This window comes from Triticum dicoccoides, chromosome 6A (genome assembly GCF_002162155.2).
Source record: "Triticum dicoccoides isolate Atlit2015 ecotype Zavitan chromosome 6A, WEW_v2.0, whole genome shotgun sequence".
NCBI lineage: Eukaryota > Viridiplantae > Streptophyta > Magnoliopsida > Poales > Poaceae > Triticum > Triticum dicoccoides.
In genome coordinates this window covers 208,330,899-208,349,222 of record NC_041390.1, presented here as the reverse complement: position 1 = coordinate 208,349,222, position 18,324 = coordinate 208,330,899, and the positions used below count along the sequence as shown (strand labels likewise).

General features: G+C 46.1%; 1 protein-coding gene across 1 annotated transcript in view; it reads right to left on the bottom strand.

Moving 5' to 3' along the window:
* Nucleotides 1–17,582: 17,582 nt before the first annotated feature.
* LOC119316611 overlaps nucleotides 17,583–18,324 on the bottom strand; it is a 12,531-nt gene continuing 11,789 nt past the window's right edge. The window contains exon 9 of the mRNA XM_037590967.1: nucleotides 17,583–18,109. Coding sequence (XP_037446864.1) covers nucleotides 17,849–18,109 — 261 coding nt within the window. The 3' untranslated portion in view covers nucleotides 17,583–17,848. The remainder of the gene's footprint in view (nucleotides 18,110–18,324) is intronic.

Below are 18,324 nucleotides of genomic sequence, written 5' to 3'. Positions count from 1 at the left end.
CAATTTCCACAATGTCTTAATTCTGTGCCAAACTCGTAATTCAGATATTCATCTCTATGATCATATCATAGGTCTTTTATCCTCTTGTCACGACGATCTTTCAACTTCACCCTGAAATTACTTGAACCTTTCAATAATTCAGACTCGTGATTCATCAAGTAAATGTACTCAACATCTACTCAAACCATCTGTGAAGTAAGAACATAATGATGTCCACTACACGCCTCAACACTCATTGGATTGCACACATCAAAATGTATTACTTCCAACAAGTTGCTTTCTAGTTCCATTTTACTGAAAAACGAGGCTTTCAGTCATCTTGCCCATGTGGTATGATTTGCATGTCTCAAGTGATTCAAAATCAAGTGAGTCCAAATGATCCATCTGTATAGAGTTTCTTCATGCATATCTACCAACAAACATGGTTCGCATGTCTCAATCCTTTCAAAAATGAGTGAGTCCAAAGATCCATCAACATGGAGCTTCTTCATGTGTTTTATACCGATATGACTTAAGTGGCAGTGCCACAAGTAGGTGGTACTATCATTACTATCTTTTGGCATGAACATGTGTATCACTACGATCGAGATTCAATGAACCATTCATTTTAGGTGCAAGACCATTGAAGGTATTATTCAAATAAACAGAGTAACCGTTATTCTCCTTAAATGAATAACCGTATTGCGATAGACATAATCCAATCATGTCTATGCTCAATGCAAACACCAAATAACAATTATTTAGGTTTTAATACCAATCTCGATGGTAGAGGGAGCGTGCGATGCTTGATCATATCAACCCTGGAAACACTTCCAACACATATCGTCAGCTCACCTTTAGCTAGTCTCCGTTCAATCCGTAGCTTTTATTTCGAGTTACTAACACTCAGCAACCGAACCGGTATCTAATACCCTGGTGCTAGAGTACTAGTAAAGTACACATCAACACAATGTATATCCAACATACTTCTATCAACCTTGCCAGCCTTCTAATCTACCAAGTATCTAGGGTAATTCTGCTCCAGTGGCTGTTCCCCTTATTATAGAAGCACTTAGTCTCGGGTTTGGGTTCAACCTTGGGTTTCTTCACCAGAGCAGCAGCTGAATTGCCGTTTCATGAAGTATCCCTTCTTGCCCTTGCCCTTCTTGAAACTAGTGGTTTCACCAACCATCAACAATTGACGCTCCTTCTTGATTTCTACTTTGGTGTCAAACATCGCGAATATCTCAAGGATCATCATATATGTCCCTGATATATTATAGTTCATCACGAAGCTCTAGCAGCTTGGTGGCAATGACTTTGGAGAACCATCACTATTTCATCTGGAAGATCAACTCCCACTCGATTCAAGCGATTGTTGTACTCAGACAATCTGAGCACAAGCACAACAATTGAGCTTTTCTCCTTAGTTTGCAGGCTAAGAAAATCGTCGGAGGTCTTATACCTCTTGACGTGGGCACGAGCCTGAAATCCCAATTTCAGCCCTCGAAACATCTCATATGTTTCGCGATGTTTCAAAACGTCTTCGGTGCCTCAACTCTAAACTGTTTAACTGAACTATCACGTAGTTATCAAAATGTGTATGTCAGATGTTCGCAACATCCACAGACAACGTTCGAGGTTCAGCACACTGAGCGGTGCATTAAGGACATAAGCCTTCTATGAAGCAATGAGGACAATCCTCAGTTTACGGACCTAGTCCGCATAATTGCTACTATCAACTTTCAACTAAATTTTCTCTAGGAACATATCTAAACAGTAGAACTAAAGCGCGAGCTACGACATAATTTGCGAAGATCTTTTGACTACGTTTAGGATAATTAAGTTCATCTTATGAACTCCCACTCAGATAGACATCCCTCTAGTCATCTAAGTGATTACATGATCCGAGTCAACTAGGCCGTGTCCGATCATCACGTGAGACGGACTAGTCATCATCGGTGAACATCTTCATGTTGATCATATCTACCATACGACTCATGCTCGACCTTTCGGTCTTCTGTGTTCCGAGGCCATGTCTGTACATGCTAGGCTCGTCAAGTCAACCTAAGTGTTTGCATGTGTTCCGAGGCCATGTCTGTACATGCTAGGCTCGTCAACACCCGTTGTATTCGAACGTAAGAATCTATACACCCGATCATCACGTGGTGCTTCGAAACTACGAACTGTCGCAACGGTGCACAGTTAGGGGGAACACTTACTTGAAATTTTAATGAGAGATCATCTTATTTACTACCGTCGTTCTTAGTAAACAAGATGTATAAACATGATAAACATCACATGCAATCAAATAATAGTGACATGATATGGCCAATATCATATAGCTCCTTTGATCTCCATCTTCGGGCTCCATGATCATCTTGTCACCGGCATGACACCATGATCTCCATCATCATGATCTCCATCATCGTGTCTCCATGAAGTTGCCTCGCCAACTATTACTTCTACTTCTACAGCTAACGGTTAGCAATAAAGTAAAGTAATTACATGAGTTTATGTTGACACGCATGTCATAAATAAAGACAACTCATATGGCTCCTGCCGGTTGTCATACTCATCGACATGCAAGTCGTGATTCCTATTACAAGAACATGATCAATCTCATACATCACATATATCATTCATCACATCCTTTTGGCCATATCACATCACAAGGCATACCCTGCAAAAACAAGTTAGACGTCCTCTAATTGTTGTTTGCATGTTTTACGTGGCTGCTATGGGTTTCTAGCAAGAACGTTTCTTACCTACGCAAAGACCACAACGTGATATGCCAATTGCTATTTACCCTTCACAAGGACCCTTTTCATCGAATCCGATCCGACTAAAGTGGGAGAGACAGACACCCGCTAGCCACCTTATGCAACTAGTGCATGTCTGTCGGTGGAACCAGTCTCACGTAAGAGTACATGTAAGGTCGGTCCGGGCCGCTTCATCCCACGATGCCGCCGAATCAAGATAAGACTAGTAATGGCAAGCATATTGAACAAAATCAACGCCCACAACTACTTTGTGTTCTACTCGTGCATAGAAACTACACATAGACCTAGCTCATGATGCCACTATTGGGGAACGTAGCATAAATTCAAAATTTTCCTACGTGTCACCAAGATCAATCTATGGAGTCATCTAGCAACGAGGGAGGATTGGATCTACATACCCTTGTAGATCACGCGCGGAAGCGTTCAAGAGAACGGGGTTGATGGAGTCGTACTCGTCGTGATTCAAATCACCGATGATCCTAGCGCCGAACGGACGGCACCTCCGCGTTCAACACACGTACGGAGCAGCGACGTCTCCTCCTTCTTGATCCAGCAAGGGGGAAGGAGAGGTTGATGGAGATCCAACAACACGACGGCGTGGTGGTGGAAGTAGCGGGATTCCAACAGGGCTTCGCTAAGCGCTGCGGGAGGAGGGAGATGTGTCACGGGAGGGAGAGGGAGGCGCCAGGCCTTAGGTATGGTTGCTCCTCCTTTTCCCCACTATATATAGGGCCAAGGGAGAGGGGGGAGGCGCAGCCCTTGCCCCTTCCTCCAAGGAAGGGTGTGGCCAAGGGGGGGAGGAGTCCATCCTCCCCAAGGCACCTCGGAGGTGCCTTCCCCTTTTAGGACTCTCCCCTTTTTCTCTTCTCTTGGCGCATGGGCCTCTTGGGGCTGGCGCCCTTGGCCCATGTAGGCCAAGGCGCACCCCCTACAGCCCATGTGGCCCCCCGGGGCAGGTGGCCCCACCCGGTGGACCCCCGGGACCCTTCCGGTGGTCCCGGTACAATACCGGTGACCCCGAAACTTGTCCCGATGGCCGAAATAGCACTTCCTATATATAATTCTTTACCTCCGGACCATTCCGGAACTCCTCGTGACCTCCGGGATCTCATCCGGGACTCCGAACAACTTTCGGGTTACCGCATACTAATATCTCTATAACCCTAGCGTCACTGAACCTTAAGTGTGTAGACCCTACGGGTTCGGAGACATGCAGACATGACCGAGATGACTCTCCGGTCAATAACCAACAGCGGGATCTGGATACCCATGTTGGTTCCCACATGTTCCACGATGTCAAGGACTTAATCAATCCCGTATACAATTCCCTTTGTCTAGCGGCATTGTACTTGCCCGAGATTCGATCGCCGGTATCCCGATACCTTGTTCAATCTCGTTACCGGCAAGTCTCTTTACTCGTTCCGTAACACATCATCCCGTGATCAACTCCTTGATCACATTGTGCACATTATGATGATGTCCTACCGAGTGGGCCCAGAGATACCTCTCCGTCACACGGAGTGACAAATCCCAGTCTCGATTCGTGCCAACCCAACAGACACCTTTCGGAGATACCCGTAGTGTACCTTTATAGCCACCCAGTTACGTTGTGACGTTTGGCACACCCAAAGCACTCCTACGGTATCCGGGAGTTGCACAATCTCATGGTCTAAGGAAATGATACTTGACATTAGAAAAGCTTTAGCATACGAACTACACGATCTTGTGCTATGCTTAGGATTGGGTCTTGTCCATCACATCATTCTCCTAATGATGATCCCGTTATCAATGACATCCAATGTCCATGGTCAGGAAACCGTAACCATCTATTGATCAACGATCTAGTCAACTAGAGGCTTACTAGGGACATGGTGTTGTCTATGTATCCACACATGTATCTGAGTTTCCTATCAATACAATTCTAGCATGGATAATAAACGATTATCATGAACAAGGAAATATAATAATAATCAATTTATTATTGCCTCCAGGGCATATTTCCAACAGTCTCCCACTTGCACTAGAGTCAATAATCTAGTTCACATCGCCATGTGATTAACACTCAAGGTCACATCCCCATGTGACTAACACCCAAAGAGTTTACTAGAGTCAATAATCTAGTTCACATCACTATGTGATTAACACTCAATGAGTTCTGGGTTTAATCATGTTATGCTTGTGAGAGAGGTTATAGTCAACGGGTCTGAACCTTTCAGATCCGTGTGTGCTTTACAAATCTCTATGTCATCTCCTAGATGCAGCTACCACGCTCTATTTGGAGTCATTTCAAATAACTGTTCTACATGGAGCTATTCTAAATTGTTGCTCCATTATACGTATCCGGTATCTCTACTCAGAGCTATCCGGATAGGTGTTAAGCTTGCATCGACGTAACCCTTTACAACGAACTCTTTTACCACCTCGATAATCGAGAAAATTACTTAGTCCACTAGTTACTAAGGATAACTTTGACCGCTGTCCTGTGATCCATACTTGGATCACTCTTGTACCCCTTGGCTGACTCATGGCAAGGCACACTTCAGGTGCGGTACACAGCACAGCATACTGTAGAGCCTATGTCTTAAGCATAGGGGACGACCTTCGTCCTTTCTCTCTATTCTGCCATGGTCGAGCTTTAAGTCTTAACTTCATACCTTACCACTCAGGCAAGAACTCCTTCTTTGACTGGTCCATCTTGAACACCTTCAAGATCATGTCAAGGTATGTGCTCATTTGAAAGTACCATTAAGCGTTTTGATCTAACCTTATAGATCTTGATGCTCAATGTTCAAGTAGCTTAATCCAGGCTTTCCATTGAAAAACACTTTCCAAATAACCCTATATGCTTTCCAGAAATTCTACGTCATTTCTGATCAACAATATGTCAACAACATATACTCATCAGAAATTCTATAGTGCTCCCACTCACTTCTTTGGAAATACAAGTTTCTCATAAACTTTGTATAAACCCAAAATCTTTGATCATCTCATCAAAGCATACATTCCAACTCCGAGATGCTTACTCCAGTCCTTAGAAGGATTGCTGGAGCTTTGCATACTTATTAGCATCTTTTAGGATTGACAAAACCTTCCGGTTGTATCACATACAAACTTTCCTCAAAAATCGTCGAGGAAACAATGTTTTGATATCCTATCTGCAAGATTTCATAAATGATGCAGTAATTTCTAATATAGTTCCAACAGACTCTTAGCATCGCTACGAGTGAGAAAGTCTCACCGTAGTCAACTCCTTGAACTTGTCGGAAACTTCTTAGCGACAAGTCGAGCTTTCTTAATGGTGACATTTACCATCATTGTCCGTCTTCCTTTTAAAATCCATATGTACCTAACAGCCTTACGACCATCAAGTAGTTCTGCCAAAGTCTACACTTTGTTTTCATATATGGATCCTCTCTCGGATTATCTGGCCTCGAGCCATTTTGGAATCCAGGCCCACCATCGCTTCTCCATAGCTTGTAGGTTCATTGTTGTCTAGCAACATGACTTCCAAGACAGGATTACGTACCATTCTGAAGTAGTACGCATCCTTGTTATCCCACGAGGTTTGGTAGTGGCTTGATCTGAAGTTTCATGATCACTATCATAAGCTTCCACTTCAATTGGTGTAGGTGCCACAGGAACAACTTCATGTGCCCTGCCACACACTAGTTGAAGAGACGGTTCAATAACCTCATCAAGTCTCCACCATCCTCCCACTCAATTCTTTCGAGAGAAACTTTTCCTCGAGAAAGGGCCCGATTCTAGAAACAATCCCTTATTGCTTTCGGATCTAAGACAGGAGGTATACCCAACTGTTTTGGGTGTCCTATGAAGATGCATTTATCCACTTTGGGTTCGAGCTTATCAGCCTGAAACTTTTTCACATAAGCGTCGCAGCCCCAAACTTTTAAGAAATGACAGCTTAGGTTTCTCTAAACCATAGTTCATACGGTGTCACCTCATCGGAATTACGTGGTGCCCTATTTAAAGTGAATGTGGTTGTCTCTAATGCCTAACCCATAAACTATTGTGGTAATTCGATAAGAGACATCATGGTATGCATCATATCCAATAGGGTGCAGTTATGATGTTCGGACACACCATCACACTATCGTGTTCCAGACTGTATTGGTTGTGAAACAATTTCCACAATGTCTTAATTCTGTGCCAAACTCGTAATTCAGATATTCATCTCTATGATCATATCATTGATCTTTTATCCTCTTGTCACGACGATCTTTCAACTTCACCCTGAAATTACTTGAACCTTTCAATAATTCAGACTCGTGATTCATCAAGTAAATGTACTCAACATCTACTCAAACCATCTATGAAGTAAGAACATAACGATGTCCACTACACGCCTCAACACTCATTGGACTGCACACATCAAAATGTATTACTTCCAACAAGTTGCTTTCTAGTTCCATTTTACTGAAAAACGAGGCTTTCAGTCATCTTGCCCATGTGGTATGATTTGCATGTCTCAAGTGATTCAAAATCAAGTGAGTCCAAACGATCCATCTGTATAGAGTTTCTTCATGCATATCTACCAACAAACATGGTTCGCATGTCTCAATCCTTTCAAAAATGAGTGAGTCCAAAGATCCATCAACATGGAGCTTCTTCATGTGTTTTATACCGATATGACTTAAGTGGCAGTGCCACAAGTAGGTGGTACTATCATTACTATCTTTTGGCATGAACATGTGTATCACTACGATCGAGATTCAATGAACCATTCATTTTAGGTGCAAGACCATTGAAGGTATTATTCAAATAAATAGAGTAACCGTTATTCTCCTTAAATGAATAATCGTATTGCGATAGACATAATCCAATCATGTCTATGCTCAATGCAAACACCAAATAACAATTATTTAGGTTTTAATACCAATCTCGATGGTAGAGGGAGCGTGCGATGCTTGATCATATCAACCCTGGAAACACTTCCAACACATATCGTCAGCTCACCTTTAGCTAGTCTCCGTTCAATCCGTAGCTTTTATTTCGAGTTACTAACACTCAGCAACCGAACCGGTATCTAATACCCTGGTGCTAGAGTACTAGTAAAGTACACATCAACACAATGTATATCCAACATACTTCTATCGACCTTGCCAGCCTTCTAATCTACCAAGTATCTAGGGTAATTCTGCTCCAGTGGCTGTTCCCCTTATTACAGAAGCACTTAGTCTCGGGTTTGGGTTCAACCTTGGGTTTCTTCACCAGAGCAGCAGCTGAATTGCCATTTCATGAAGTATCCCTTCTTGCCCTTGCCCTTCTAAACTAGTGGTTTCACCAACCATCAACAATTGACGCTCCTTCTTGATTTCTACTTTGGTGTCAAACATCGCGAATATCTCAAGGATCATCATATATGTCCCTGATATATTATAGTTCATCACGAAGCTCTAGCAGCTTGGTGGCAATGACTTTGGAGAACCATCACTATTTCATCTGGAAGATCAACTCCCACTCGATTCAAGCGATTGTTGTACTCAGACAATCTGAGCACAAGCACAACAATTGAGCTTTTCTCCTTAGTTTGCAGGCTAAGAAAATCGTCGGAGGTCTTATACCTCTTGACGTGGGCACGAGCCTGAAATCCCAATTTCAGCCCTCGAAACATCTCATATGTTTCGCGATGTTTCAAAACGTCTTCGGTGCCTCAACTCTAAACCGTTTAACTAAACTATCACGTAGTTATCAAAATGTGTATGTCAGATGTTCGCAACATCCACAGACAACGTTCGAGGTTCAGCACACTGAGCGGTGCATTAAGGACATAAGCCTTCTATGAAGCAACGAGGACAATCCTCAGTTTACGGACCTAGTCCGCATAATTGCTACTATCAACTTTCAACTAAATTTTCTCTAGGAACATATCTAAACAGTAGAACTAAAGCGCGAGCTACGACATAATTTGCGAAGATCTTTTGACTATGTTTAGGATAATTAAGTTCATCTTATGAACTCCCACTCAGATAGACATCCCTCTAGTCATCTAAGTGATTACATGATCCGAGTCAACTAGGCCGTGTCCGATCATCACGTGAGACGGACTAGTCATCATCGGTGAACATCTTCATGTTGATCATATCTACCATACGACTCATGCTCGACCTTTCGGTCTTCTGTGTTCCGAGGCCATGTCTGTACATGCTAGGCTCGTCAAGTCAACCTAAGTGTTTGCATGTGTTCCGAGGCCATGTGTATACATGCTAGGCTCGTCAACACCCGTTGTATTCGAACGTAAGAATCTATACACCTGATCATCACGTGGTGCTTCGAAACTACGAACTGTCGCAACGGTGCACAGTTAGGGGGAACACTTTCTTGAAATTTTAATGAGAGATCATCTTATTTACTACCGTCGTTCTTAGTAAACAAGATGTATAAACATGATAAACATCACATGCAATCAAATAATAGTGACATGATATGGCCAATATCATATAGCTCCTTTGATCTCCATCTTCGGGCTCCATGATCATCTTGTCACCGGCATGACACCATGATCTCCATCATCATGATCTCCATCATCGTGTTTCCATGAAGTTGCCTCGCCAACTATTACTTCTACTTCTACAGCTAACGGTTAGCAATAAAGTAAAGTAATTACATGACGTTTATGTTGACACGCAGGTCATAAATAAAGACAACTCCTATGGCTCCTGCCGATTGTCATACTCATCGACATGCAAGTCGTGATTCCTATTACAAGAACATGATCAATCTCGTACATCACATATATCATTCATCACATCCTTTTGGCCATATCACATCACAAGGCATACCCTGCAAAAACAAGTTAGACGTCCTCTAATTGTTGTTTGCATGTTTTACGTGGCTGCTATGGGTTTCTAGCAAGAACGTTTCTTACCTACGCAAAGACCACAACGTGATATGCCAATTGCTATTTACCCTTCACAAGGACCCTTTTCATCGAATCCGATCCGAGTAAAGTGGGAGAGACAGACACCCGCTAGCCACCTTATGCAACTAGTGCATGTCTGTCGGTGGAACCAGTCTCACGTAAGAGTACATGTAAGGTCGGTCCGGGCCGCTTCATCCCACGATGCCGCCGAATCAAGATAAGACTAGTAACGGCAAGCATATTGAACAAAATCAACGCCCACAACTACTTTGTGTTCTACTCGTGCATAGAAACTACACATAGACCTAGCTCATGATGCCACTATTGGGGAACGTAGCATAAATTCAAAATTTTCCTACGTGTCACCAAGATCAATCTATGGAGTCATCTAGCAACGAGGGAGGATTGGATCTACATACCCTTGTAGATCACGCGCGGAAGCGTTCAAGAGAACGGGGTTGATGGAGTCGTACTCGTCGTGATTCAAATCACCGATGATCCTAGCGCCGAACGGACGGCACCTCCGCGTTCAACACACGTACGGAGCAGCGACGTCTCCTCCTTCTTGATCCAGCAAGGTGGAAGGATAGGTTGATGGAGATCCAACAACACGACGGCGTGGTGGTGGAAGTAGCGGGATTCCAACAGGGCTTCGCTAAGCGCTGCGGGAGGAGGGAGATGTGTCACGGGAGGGAGAGGGAGGCGCCAGGCCTTAGGTATGGCTGCTCCTCCTTTTCCCCACTATATATAGGGCCAAGGGAGAGGGGGGAGGCGCAGCCCTTGCCCCTTCCTCCAAGGAAGGGTGCGGCCAAGGGGGGGAGGAGTCCATCCTCCCCAAGGCACCTCGGAGGTGCCTTCCCCTTTTAGGACTCTCCCCTTTTTCTCTTCTCTTGGCGCATGGGCCTCTTGGGGCTGGTGCCCTTGGCCCATGTAGGCCAAGGCGCACCCCCTACAGCCCATGTGGCCCCCCGGGGCAGGTGGCCCCACCCGGTGGACCCCCGGGACCCTTCCGATGGTCCCGGTACAATACCGGTGACCCCGAAACTTGTCCCGATGGCCGAAATAGCACTTCCTATATATAATTCTTTACCTCCGGACCATTCCGGAACTCCTCGTGACGTCCGGGATCTCATCCGGGACTCCGAACAACTTTCGGGTTACCGCATACTAATATCTCTATAACCCTAGCATCACCGAACCTTAAGTGTGTAGACCCTACGGGTTCGAGAGACATGCAGAAATGACCGAGATGACTCTCCGGTCAATAACCAACAGCGGGATCTGGATACCCATGTTGGTTCCCACATGTTCCACGATGTCAAGGACTTAATCAACCCCGTATACAATTCCCTTTGTCTAGCGGCATTGTACTTGCCCGAGATTCGATCGTCGGTATCCCGATACCTTGTTCAATCTCGTTACCGGCAAGTCTCTTTACTCGTTCCGTAACACATCATCCCGTGATCAACTCCTTGACCACATTGTGCACATTATGATGATGTCCTACCGAGTGGGCCCAGAGATACCTCTCCGTCACACAGAGTGACAAATCCCAGTCTCGATTCGTGCCAACCCAACAGACACCTTTCGGAGATACCCGTAGTGTACCTTTATAGCCACCCAGTTACGTTGTGACGTTTGGCACACCCAAAGCACTCCTACGGTATCCGGGAGTTGCACAATCTCATGGTCTAAGGAAATGATACTTGACATTAGAAAAGCTTTAGCATACGAACTACACGATCTTGTGCTATGCTTAGGATTGGGTCTTGTCCATCACATCATTCTCTTAATGATGTGATCTCGTTATCAATAACATCCAATGTCCATGGTTAGGAAACCGTAACCATCTATTGATCAACGAGCTAGTCAACTAGAGGCTTACTAGGGACATGGTGTTGTCTATGTATCCACACATGTATCTGAGTTTCCTATCAATACAATTCTAGCATGGATAATAGACGATTATCATGAACAAGGAAATATAATAATAATCAATTTATTATTGCCTCTAGGGCATATTTCCAACACGGTGAAGATTTCGCAACGATTACCGAGAAGGTAATGTCGCCACTGCTTCAGTGCATGAATGACAGCAGCAAGCTCGAGGTCGTGAACTGGGTAGTTTTCTTCGTGAGGGCGCAGTTGATGAGAGGCATAAGCAATCACTCTGCGCTCTTGCATTAGGACACGGCCTAATCCTTGACGGGAAGCGTCGTAGTAAATGACGAAGTCCTTAGTATCAGGTGGAGCAAGCACTGGGGCAGAAGTCAACTTGTCTTTGAGCGCCTGGAAACTTTCCTAACACTTGTCTGTCCAGTCGAACTTGACACCCTTATGCAACAGATTAGTCAGAGGCCTGTCAATCTTGGAGAAGTTCTCGACGAATCGACGGCAATAGCTGGCGAGACCGAGAAAACTTCGGACTTGCTTGACATTCTTCGGAGGAGTCCAATCGAGAATAGCCTGAAGTCGTTCAGGGTTGACGACAATACCATCCTTGGAGATGACATGCCCAAGATAGGTTACTTTGGGGAGCCAGAATTCACACTTGGAATACTTAGCATACAGTTGATGCTCTTGAAGCTTTTCCAGCACAAGACGAAGATGTTCAGCATGTTCTTCCTTGATCTTGGAAAATACAAGGATATCGTCCAAATAAACCACGACGAACTTGTCGAGGTAATCCATGAATATATAGTTTATCAGACGAGAGAAGGTGGCTGGAGCATTCGTTAAGCCGAATGACATGACGGTGTACTCGTATGATCCATACCGAGTCACGAAGGCGGTTTTTGGGATATCCTCTTCACGAACACAGATCTGGTAGTAACCCAACCTCAAGTTGAGTTTGGAGAACACTGATGAGCCAGCCAGTTGATCATAAAGATCATTGATCCGAGGAAGAGGGTATTTATTCTGAATGGTAGCTTGGTTTATAGGACGGTAGTCTTGGACTAATCGGTTTGTCCCATCCTTCTTCTTAACAAAGAGAGAAGGTGCTCCCCAAGGAGAGCAACTTGGGAGAATGAAACCTTTGACAAGAGATTTGTCGATTTCCTCCTTAAGCTCAATGAGTTCATGTGGCGGCATCTTGTAGGGTTGTTTGGCTATAGGGGTGGTGCCGGGTTTCAAGTCGATGATGAATTCGACAACTCTAGCAGGGGGAATCCCTGGAAGTTCTTCTGTGAAGACGTCTTGGAATTCACAAACGATGAGAATGTTTTCAATGCCCTTGAGTGGTGCAGCGTTCAACGCATTCAAGGCATAAAGTCGTGCCTCGGCGTTCTGAACTAGATGAGCTTGGTAAGCAATTATTTCATTAGAAGGGTGTAGCAGATGGACGACCTTAGTGGCGCAAACTATAGAAGCAACATGCGCTTTCAACCAATCCATCCCTAGAATGAGGTCGATGTTAGACGACTTCAGGATAATGGGAGAGGCATAGAATTCCAGCCCTTCGATTTCCATGGGGACATCGATGCCAACCAGTGAGGTTTGACATTGTCCCACGGGGTTTTTACCAATACCGAAGTGTTCATCTCCTCACATTTAACATCATGCTTGTATGCAAAATCGTCTGACATGAATGAATGCGATGCTCCTGAATCGAATAAAACAGATGCAGGTACTAAATTTACAAGGAGTGTACCCATCACGGTAGCAGGCTGGTCTAGAACTTCATTGAGATCAGTGTGGTTGGCATGAACACGACCATTGAGGTCCAAACCACACCTTCTCCTTTCCGTGAGTTATCATCAGAGCGCTTCCAGCAAAGGTCCATTCCAACATGACCAGCTGTCGCAGCTCCTCCCCTCGCCCCTCCGGTCCCAAACCCGGGGACTGGGAGAGTTGCACCATCCCGCATAGCAAGTTAGCGTCACTTCAGGCCAAGGGATTCCTCCCTCAGGCATACATGGTCCCGGTCTGAGCCGGTCTCGCCACCTATAATGGCGGAAAACAAGCGGAGAGCACCCCCAATCCTTCTAAAGGAGAGCGGGTGTGCCTCGTCCCCTATCTAATAAGGGGACAGGGATTTCCAATTCACCCGTTTCTCCACGGGCTTCTGGAGTTCTACGGCCTCCAGCTGCACCATCTCACGCCCGCCTCCGTATTGCACATCGCAGGTTTCGTCGCCCTTTGCGAGCTATTTTTAGGCGTGGAGGCTCATTTCGCGCTGTGGAAGAGGTTATTCTGCCTGGTGCCCCGTTCTGAAAAGGGGTCTATATATCAAGTGGGCGGAGCCGAAGTATGGCGCATCGCCGGGACCAGATACCTATCCGGAACCCCAAAGAAGGCGTCCGAGGACTGGCCTTCGGAATGGTTTTACATAGATGACGTCCCGCTTCCGGACCCTATCCGGGTCGGTCTCCCTGAGTTCAACAGTGCTCCATTGAAGAAATGCTTGAGCTGGCGTCCGCGGAGCTCTTAGAGAGAAAGTGATAGAGACGTCCTTTACCTGATGGGCCGGATAAGACTGTTGCCGGCCAATAGGGGAAGGTTGTGAATCCGCCGAACCGACCGCCAATATTGACGTAAAGTGAGGTGATCAGGGTTGATGCTGTGATGCGAAGGGAAGGGGCCACTCAATTCAATTCAATGTCGTAATCCGACCTGGCTTCTCCTGTCCGCACTTGGGACAGATTGATACTCGTTTTTTGCTGGATTTGAACTTGCTTAAAAAGAAAGGACTCAGCTTCCGTTACGGTCGTAAGGGGCCGGACTCAGCCGCCGCCTTAGTAAAGATCTTATCCTCTTTGTATAAGGGAGAAAAGGAGGAATTCCTCCGCGTCAATCCGCAGGCCGGATTTACTATGTACGATCCTCCAAGTTGGGTAAGTGAATAATTGCGCTTGCCTGTTTGTTCTATACTCCCACGGTTAGATATGTAGTCTAATGACTTTAGTGCAGGAACTGCGACAGGAGGTAAAGGATATAAACAGACGCCCTCCACAGCCCGAGGACCCAGAACGGTCCCTCGATCCGGACTCCGAAGAGGATCCGGACATATCGGTGGAGCTTATCGACGGGGTGTTCCATCAGCTAAGCAAGGACAATACCTTGGTAGCCATCACGGCTGATTACCCAGGGTTAATCCCGGCCTCCAAGGTGACAGAAGCCGGCATCTCATTCCCTCGAGAGAGATTGCACTCTCGCGTATTCCGGTGTTTCTGACGACAACCATGTTTTGCAGGGGAGTTTTCCAAGGCAGGAGGCCGAACCTGCGGCGGCCAGCCAACGAGGGGCCGCAGGGCCCCGTGGGGCAAAAAGGAATGAAGTCCGGACTGAGATGCCGGCGCAAAGGTATAGTGCACCCTCTGTTTCCCTGGTGTTATTCTGTTAGGGCATATTAACGTTCGTGCTATCTTCAGAATGAAGAGACCTCGCCGGACTACATCCGGAGAGGTTGCCAATCGCGCCTCCACCAGCCAGGCTCCAACGGCTGGCCAGGAAGCGGAGGCGAGCACAAGGCGCGTACCGGACGCTCCTCCGACAGAGGATGAGGACAGGCTGTCTGCCACAAATTCTGAAGTGGAGAGTGCCATGAACCACAGGCGTCGCCGGACAGTTCTACGCGACGCTTGTTTCTCCCAAGAGGCTTTAGATACCTTTAATTTGGGAGATGCGTACCTCCGTGCCGCTCAAAATGGTTTAGCCAGGGCCACGGAGCAGTATGTAAAAGACATACGGGTAAGAAAATTTTGGTCAAATATATATATACCAGTAGCCCCCGAGACTTGAAACAGTTAGAGCAACTGATTTAAGGATCTTTTAATATGCAGGTTCTTACAGAGAAGAATACTGTACTGTCCCAGGAGCTGGAAAAGTGCAGGGCCCAACTAGAGGCCGCACTAGCTGCAGCAGGGGAGTCCAAAGAGACCCCCTCAGGTAAGATACACTTCGAAAGATTAGTATTGTGCGGTGTGGGTGTAAATCTGACAAATCATATTGCAGATGGCGCCGGACTCGATCCGGACAAACAACAACTCTTACGCCAGCTAAAGGCCGGTGAGAGTATGTTGACAAGGGTGAGGCGAGAGAAGAATGATCTTCAGGATGCCAACACCAAGCTGGACGTCGAACTTAAAGATGTTCGTGGCCAGCTGTCGGACTCCACGAAGGAGAATCAGCGGCTTCGACGCGTCATTTTTAGTAAGTGCTTGAACGAACTTTGAAAAAAGAGTTCGGCGAAGAAGTCGACTAACAGAGTAATGTCTGTAGGTATGCTCACAGGTCGTCCTACAGAGGAGATGCCCGGTTCTACGGGTGACCTTCTTCCCGAACTCATGCAACTGCACGAGCGAATTCAGCAGGCGATGCGAGGTGTTGCCCAAGCCTTATGGCCTGCCCACTCCATGCCCGAGGGCCTTGGAGAGCTTGCGGAGAAGCTGAAGGGAGCTCGGCGGTGCTTCCGATTGTGGAAGATATCGGCCTGCCACAAGGCGCTAGGGAAGCCTGGGCCATGGTGAAGACCCGTTTTACGAAGTCTGACCCAAACCACATGGCCGAGGTCGGACTAGTGGGGCCTGACGGGAAGGAGATCCCTGTGAGCTTAGTATACGGCCAAGTAGAGTTGGCCGCGAAGTATTTCCAGCAGGACTATAAATTAGACAGCCTGTTAGATGGTATAGAAGAGGAATACAATCAGTCAGAATGACTATGTAATTTTGAATTGACATGTGTAATGCCTTCTAGCTGGATTGTAGATGATTTGTCGTTGCCGACCTTTTCGCTTCAACCTCGGGACCTGACGGTCCGGAGTGTGTCCGAATACCATAGCGGTTATATAAGAACCGTGGTATGCGTGGAGACCAGGCGTAGGGGTCATTAGTGCTTTATCAGACAAGTGCCCAACTAGTTATGTTATATTATATGGTTAGTAAGAAACATCTTACAGAGAGAATAGTTCCGTTAGGGGTTCCTTTCGCTGGGAGGCATGCCCTAAAGTGCATGTCCGGACTGCGTAAAAAGACGCAGAAAAAAGCATCTGGGGGCGCATAAAAAGAAAAGGATCATCTCTTATCTCACCGACCGAATATTCCCTTAAGAACGCTAGCTTTCGGCTTTACCCAGTCTGAGGTACACATCCGGCTGACCCGGCAGTAACAATCGCAGAGGTGCTCCCTTTACCATCTAGCCGAACAATCGGGAATGTAGGGGTAAGCACAGGAGCCAGGCAACCCAGCTTGGCCAAAACTTAAGTCATATCGATGCATATAATGGTGAAGAAAAATGTACATGCAGAAGTTTGACACATGTGTTGGGCGTGAAGCCCGTATAAATAAGCTTCTGTTAAAGAAGCCCCCAGGTTTAATGAGCGCGAGTGGCGCGTCACTAGATAAGCCTTTAAGGGCTATAAAAGAAAAGAGGGGAAGGAGAGAAATGTAAGACAGAAAAATGCAAAAAATGGACAGAGGAAGGAGACGAACACAGAGTCCGGCGCTAGGCATAGAATCTTCGGAGACGGGTGGCGTTCCATGGGTTCGGCTCGAGTCGGTTATCCGACGCATCTCGCAGGCGGTATGCCCCGCCAGTCAGGACTTGGTCGATTATGAATGGACCTTCCCACTTGGGCTTGAGTTTGTCCTTTTTCTTATCCGGCAGGCGTAGAACTAGTTCGACAACATTGTAATTTTTGTCCCGTACTTCTCTGCTTTGATATCTTCAGGCCTGCTGTTGATAAAATGCGGAACGGGCTTTTGCCACGTCGCGCTCTTCCTCTAGGGCGTCCAAGTTGTCCTGCCGATCGAGCTCGGCTTCTCTTTCTTCGTACATGCGCACTCTAGGTGAGTCATGAATTATGTCGTAGGGCAAAACTGCCTCTGCGCCGTACACCATAAAAAATGGTGGCCGGTGGCGGGCTGGTGGAGCTCCCGCCACCGCTAGCGCTCGTGGGGATCGAGCGTTTGCTGGGCCGTTCAGTCGTGCAAAAGGGGCAGTTTGGCTGTAAATTATTCCTCCAATAGGGGTACTCTCATATCCGAAACGTTTTCTTTGGTGGGACTTACCAGAATCCTGGGATTCTGTGAAAATCTATGTTTTTCGAGGATTTTGAATTGCACTAGGATTCTGCAGAATCCGCTCGAGATTTTGGAAGGCAAATCAAGTTCTTTTCGCTCAGGATTTTCCAGGACGAGATTCTTCACAATCTGTTCAAAAGAATTGGGCCTAATTGCCGAATGCAGCGGTATTCTTTCGCTGGAGGTCATTGCTGGATTTGCTTTAGCTCTTCGGGCTGTTTTTCGTAATCTCCAAGCCTCTTCAACCACCGTAAACCGAGGTCAGATCCAGACTCAGCTGCTATCTGGAACTGCTCCTTTGCCAGCTTTACTGGGTCCTGCTGTATGGTCCTTTTTCGCACCTTCCCAGTTGACGGACTCTTGCCTGAGTTGAACCTGGTAATGACTTCAGGCACTTCAGCACCTGAAACAACCACACGGTAAGCATAAACAGATAGGCCTGGAGTCTGGAGTAATCTAACAATTCCAGCCAAAATTAAACAAAATCAGTTGACCAAGAGCTGTCCAAATTAATGGTGAAACCATAACTTCACAACCTGTTTACTCTAAAATAGCCATTACAAGAAGGATAATATAAGGACACATGATTATCTCTTGAAACGTTAAGAGTTACTCCCTCCGTAAACAAATATAAGAGCGTTTAGATCACTAAGAGTTACTC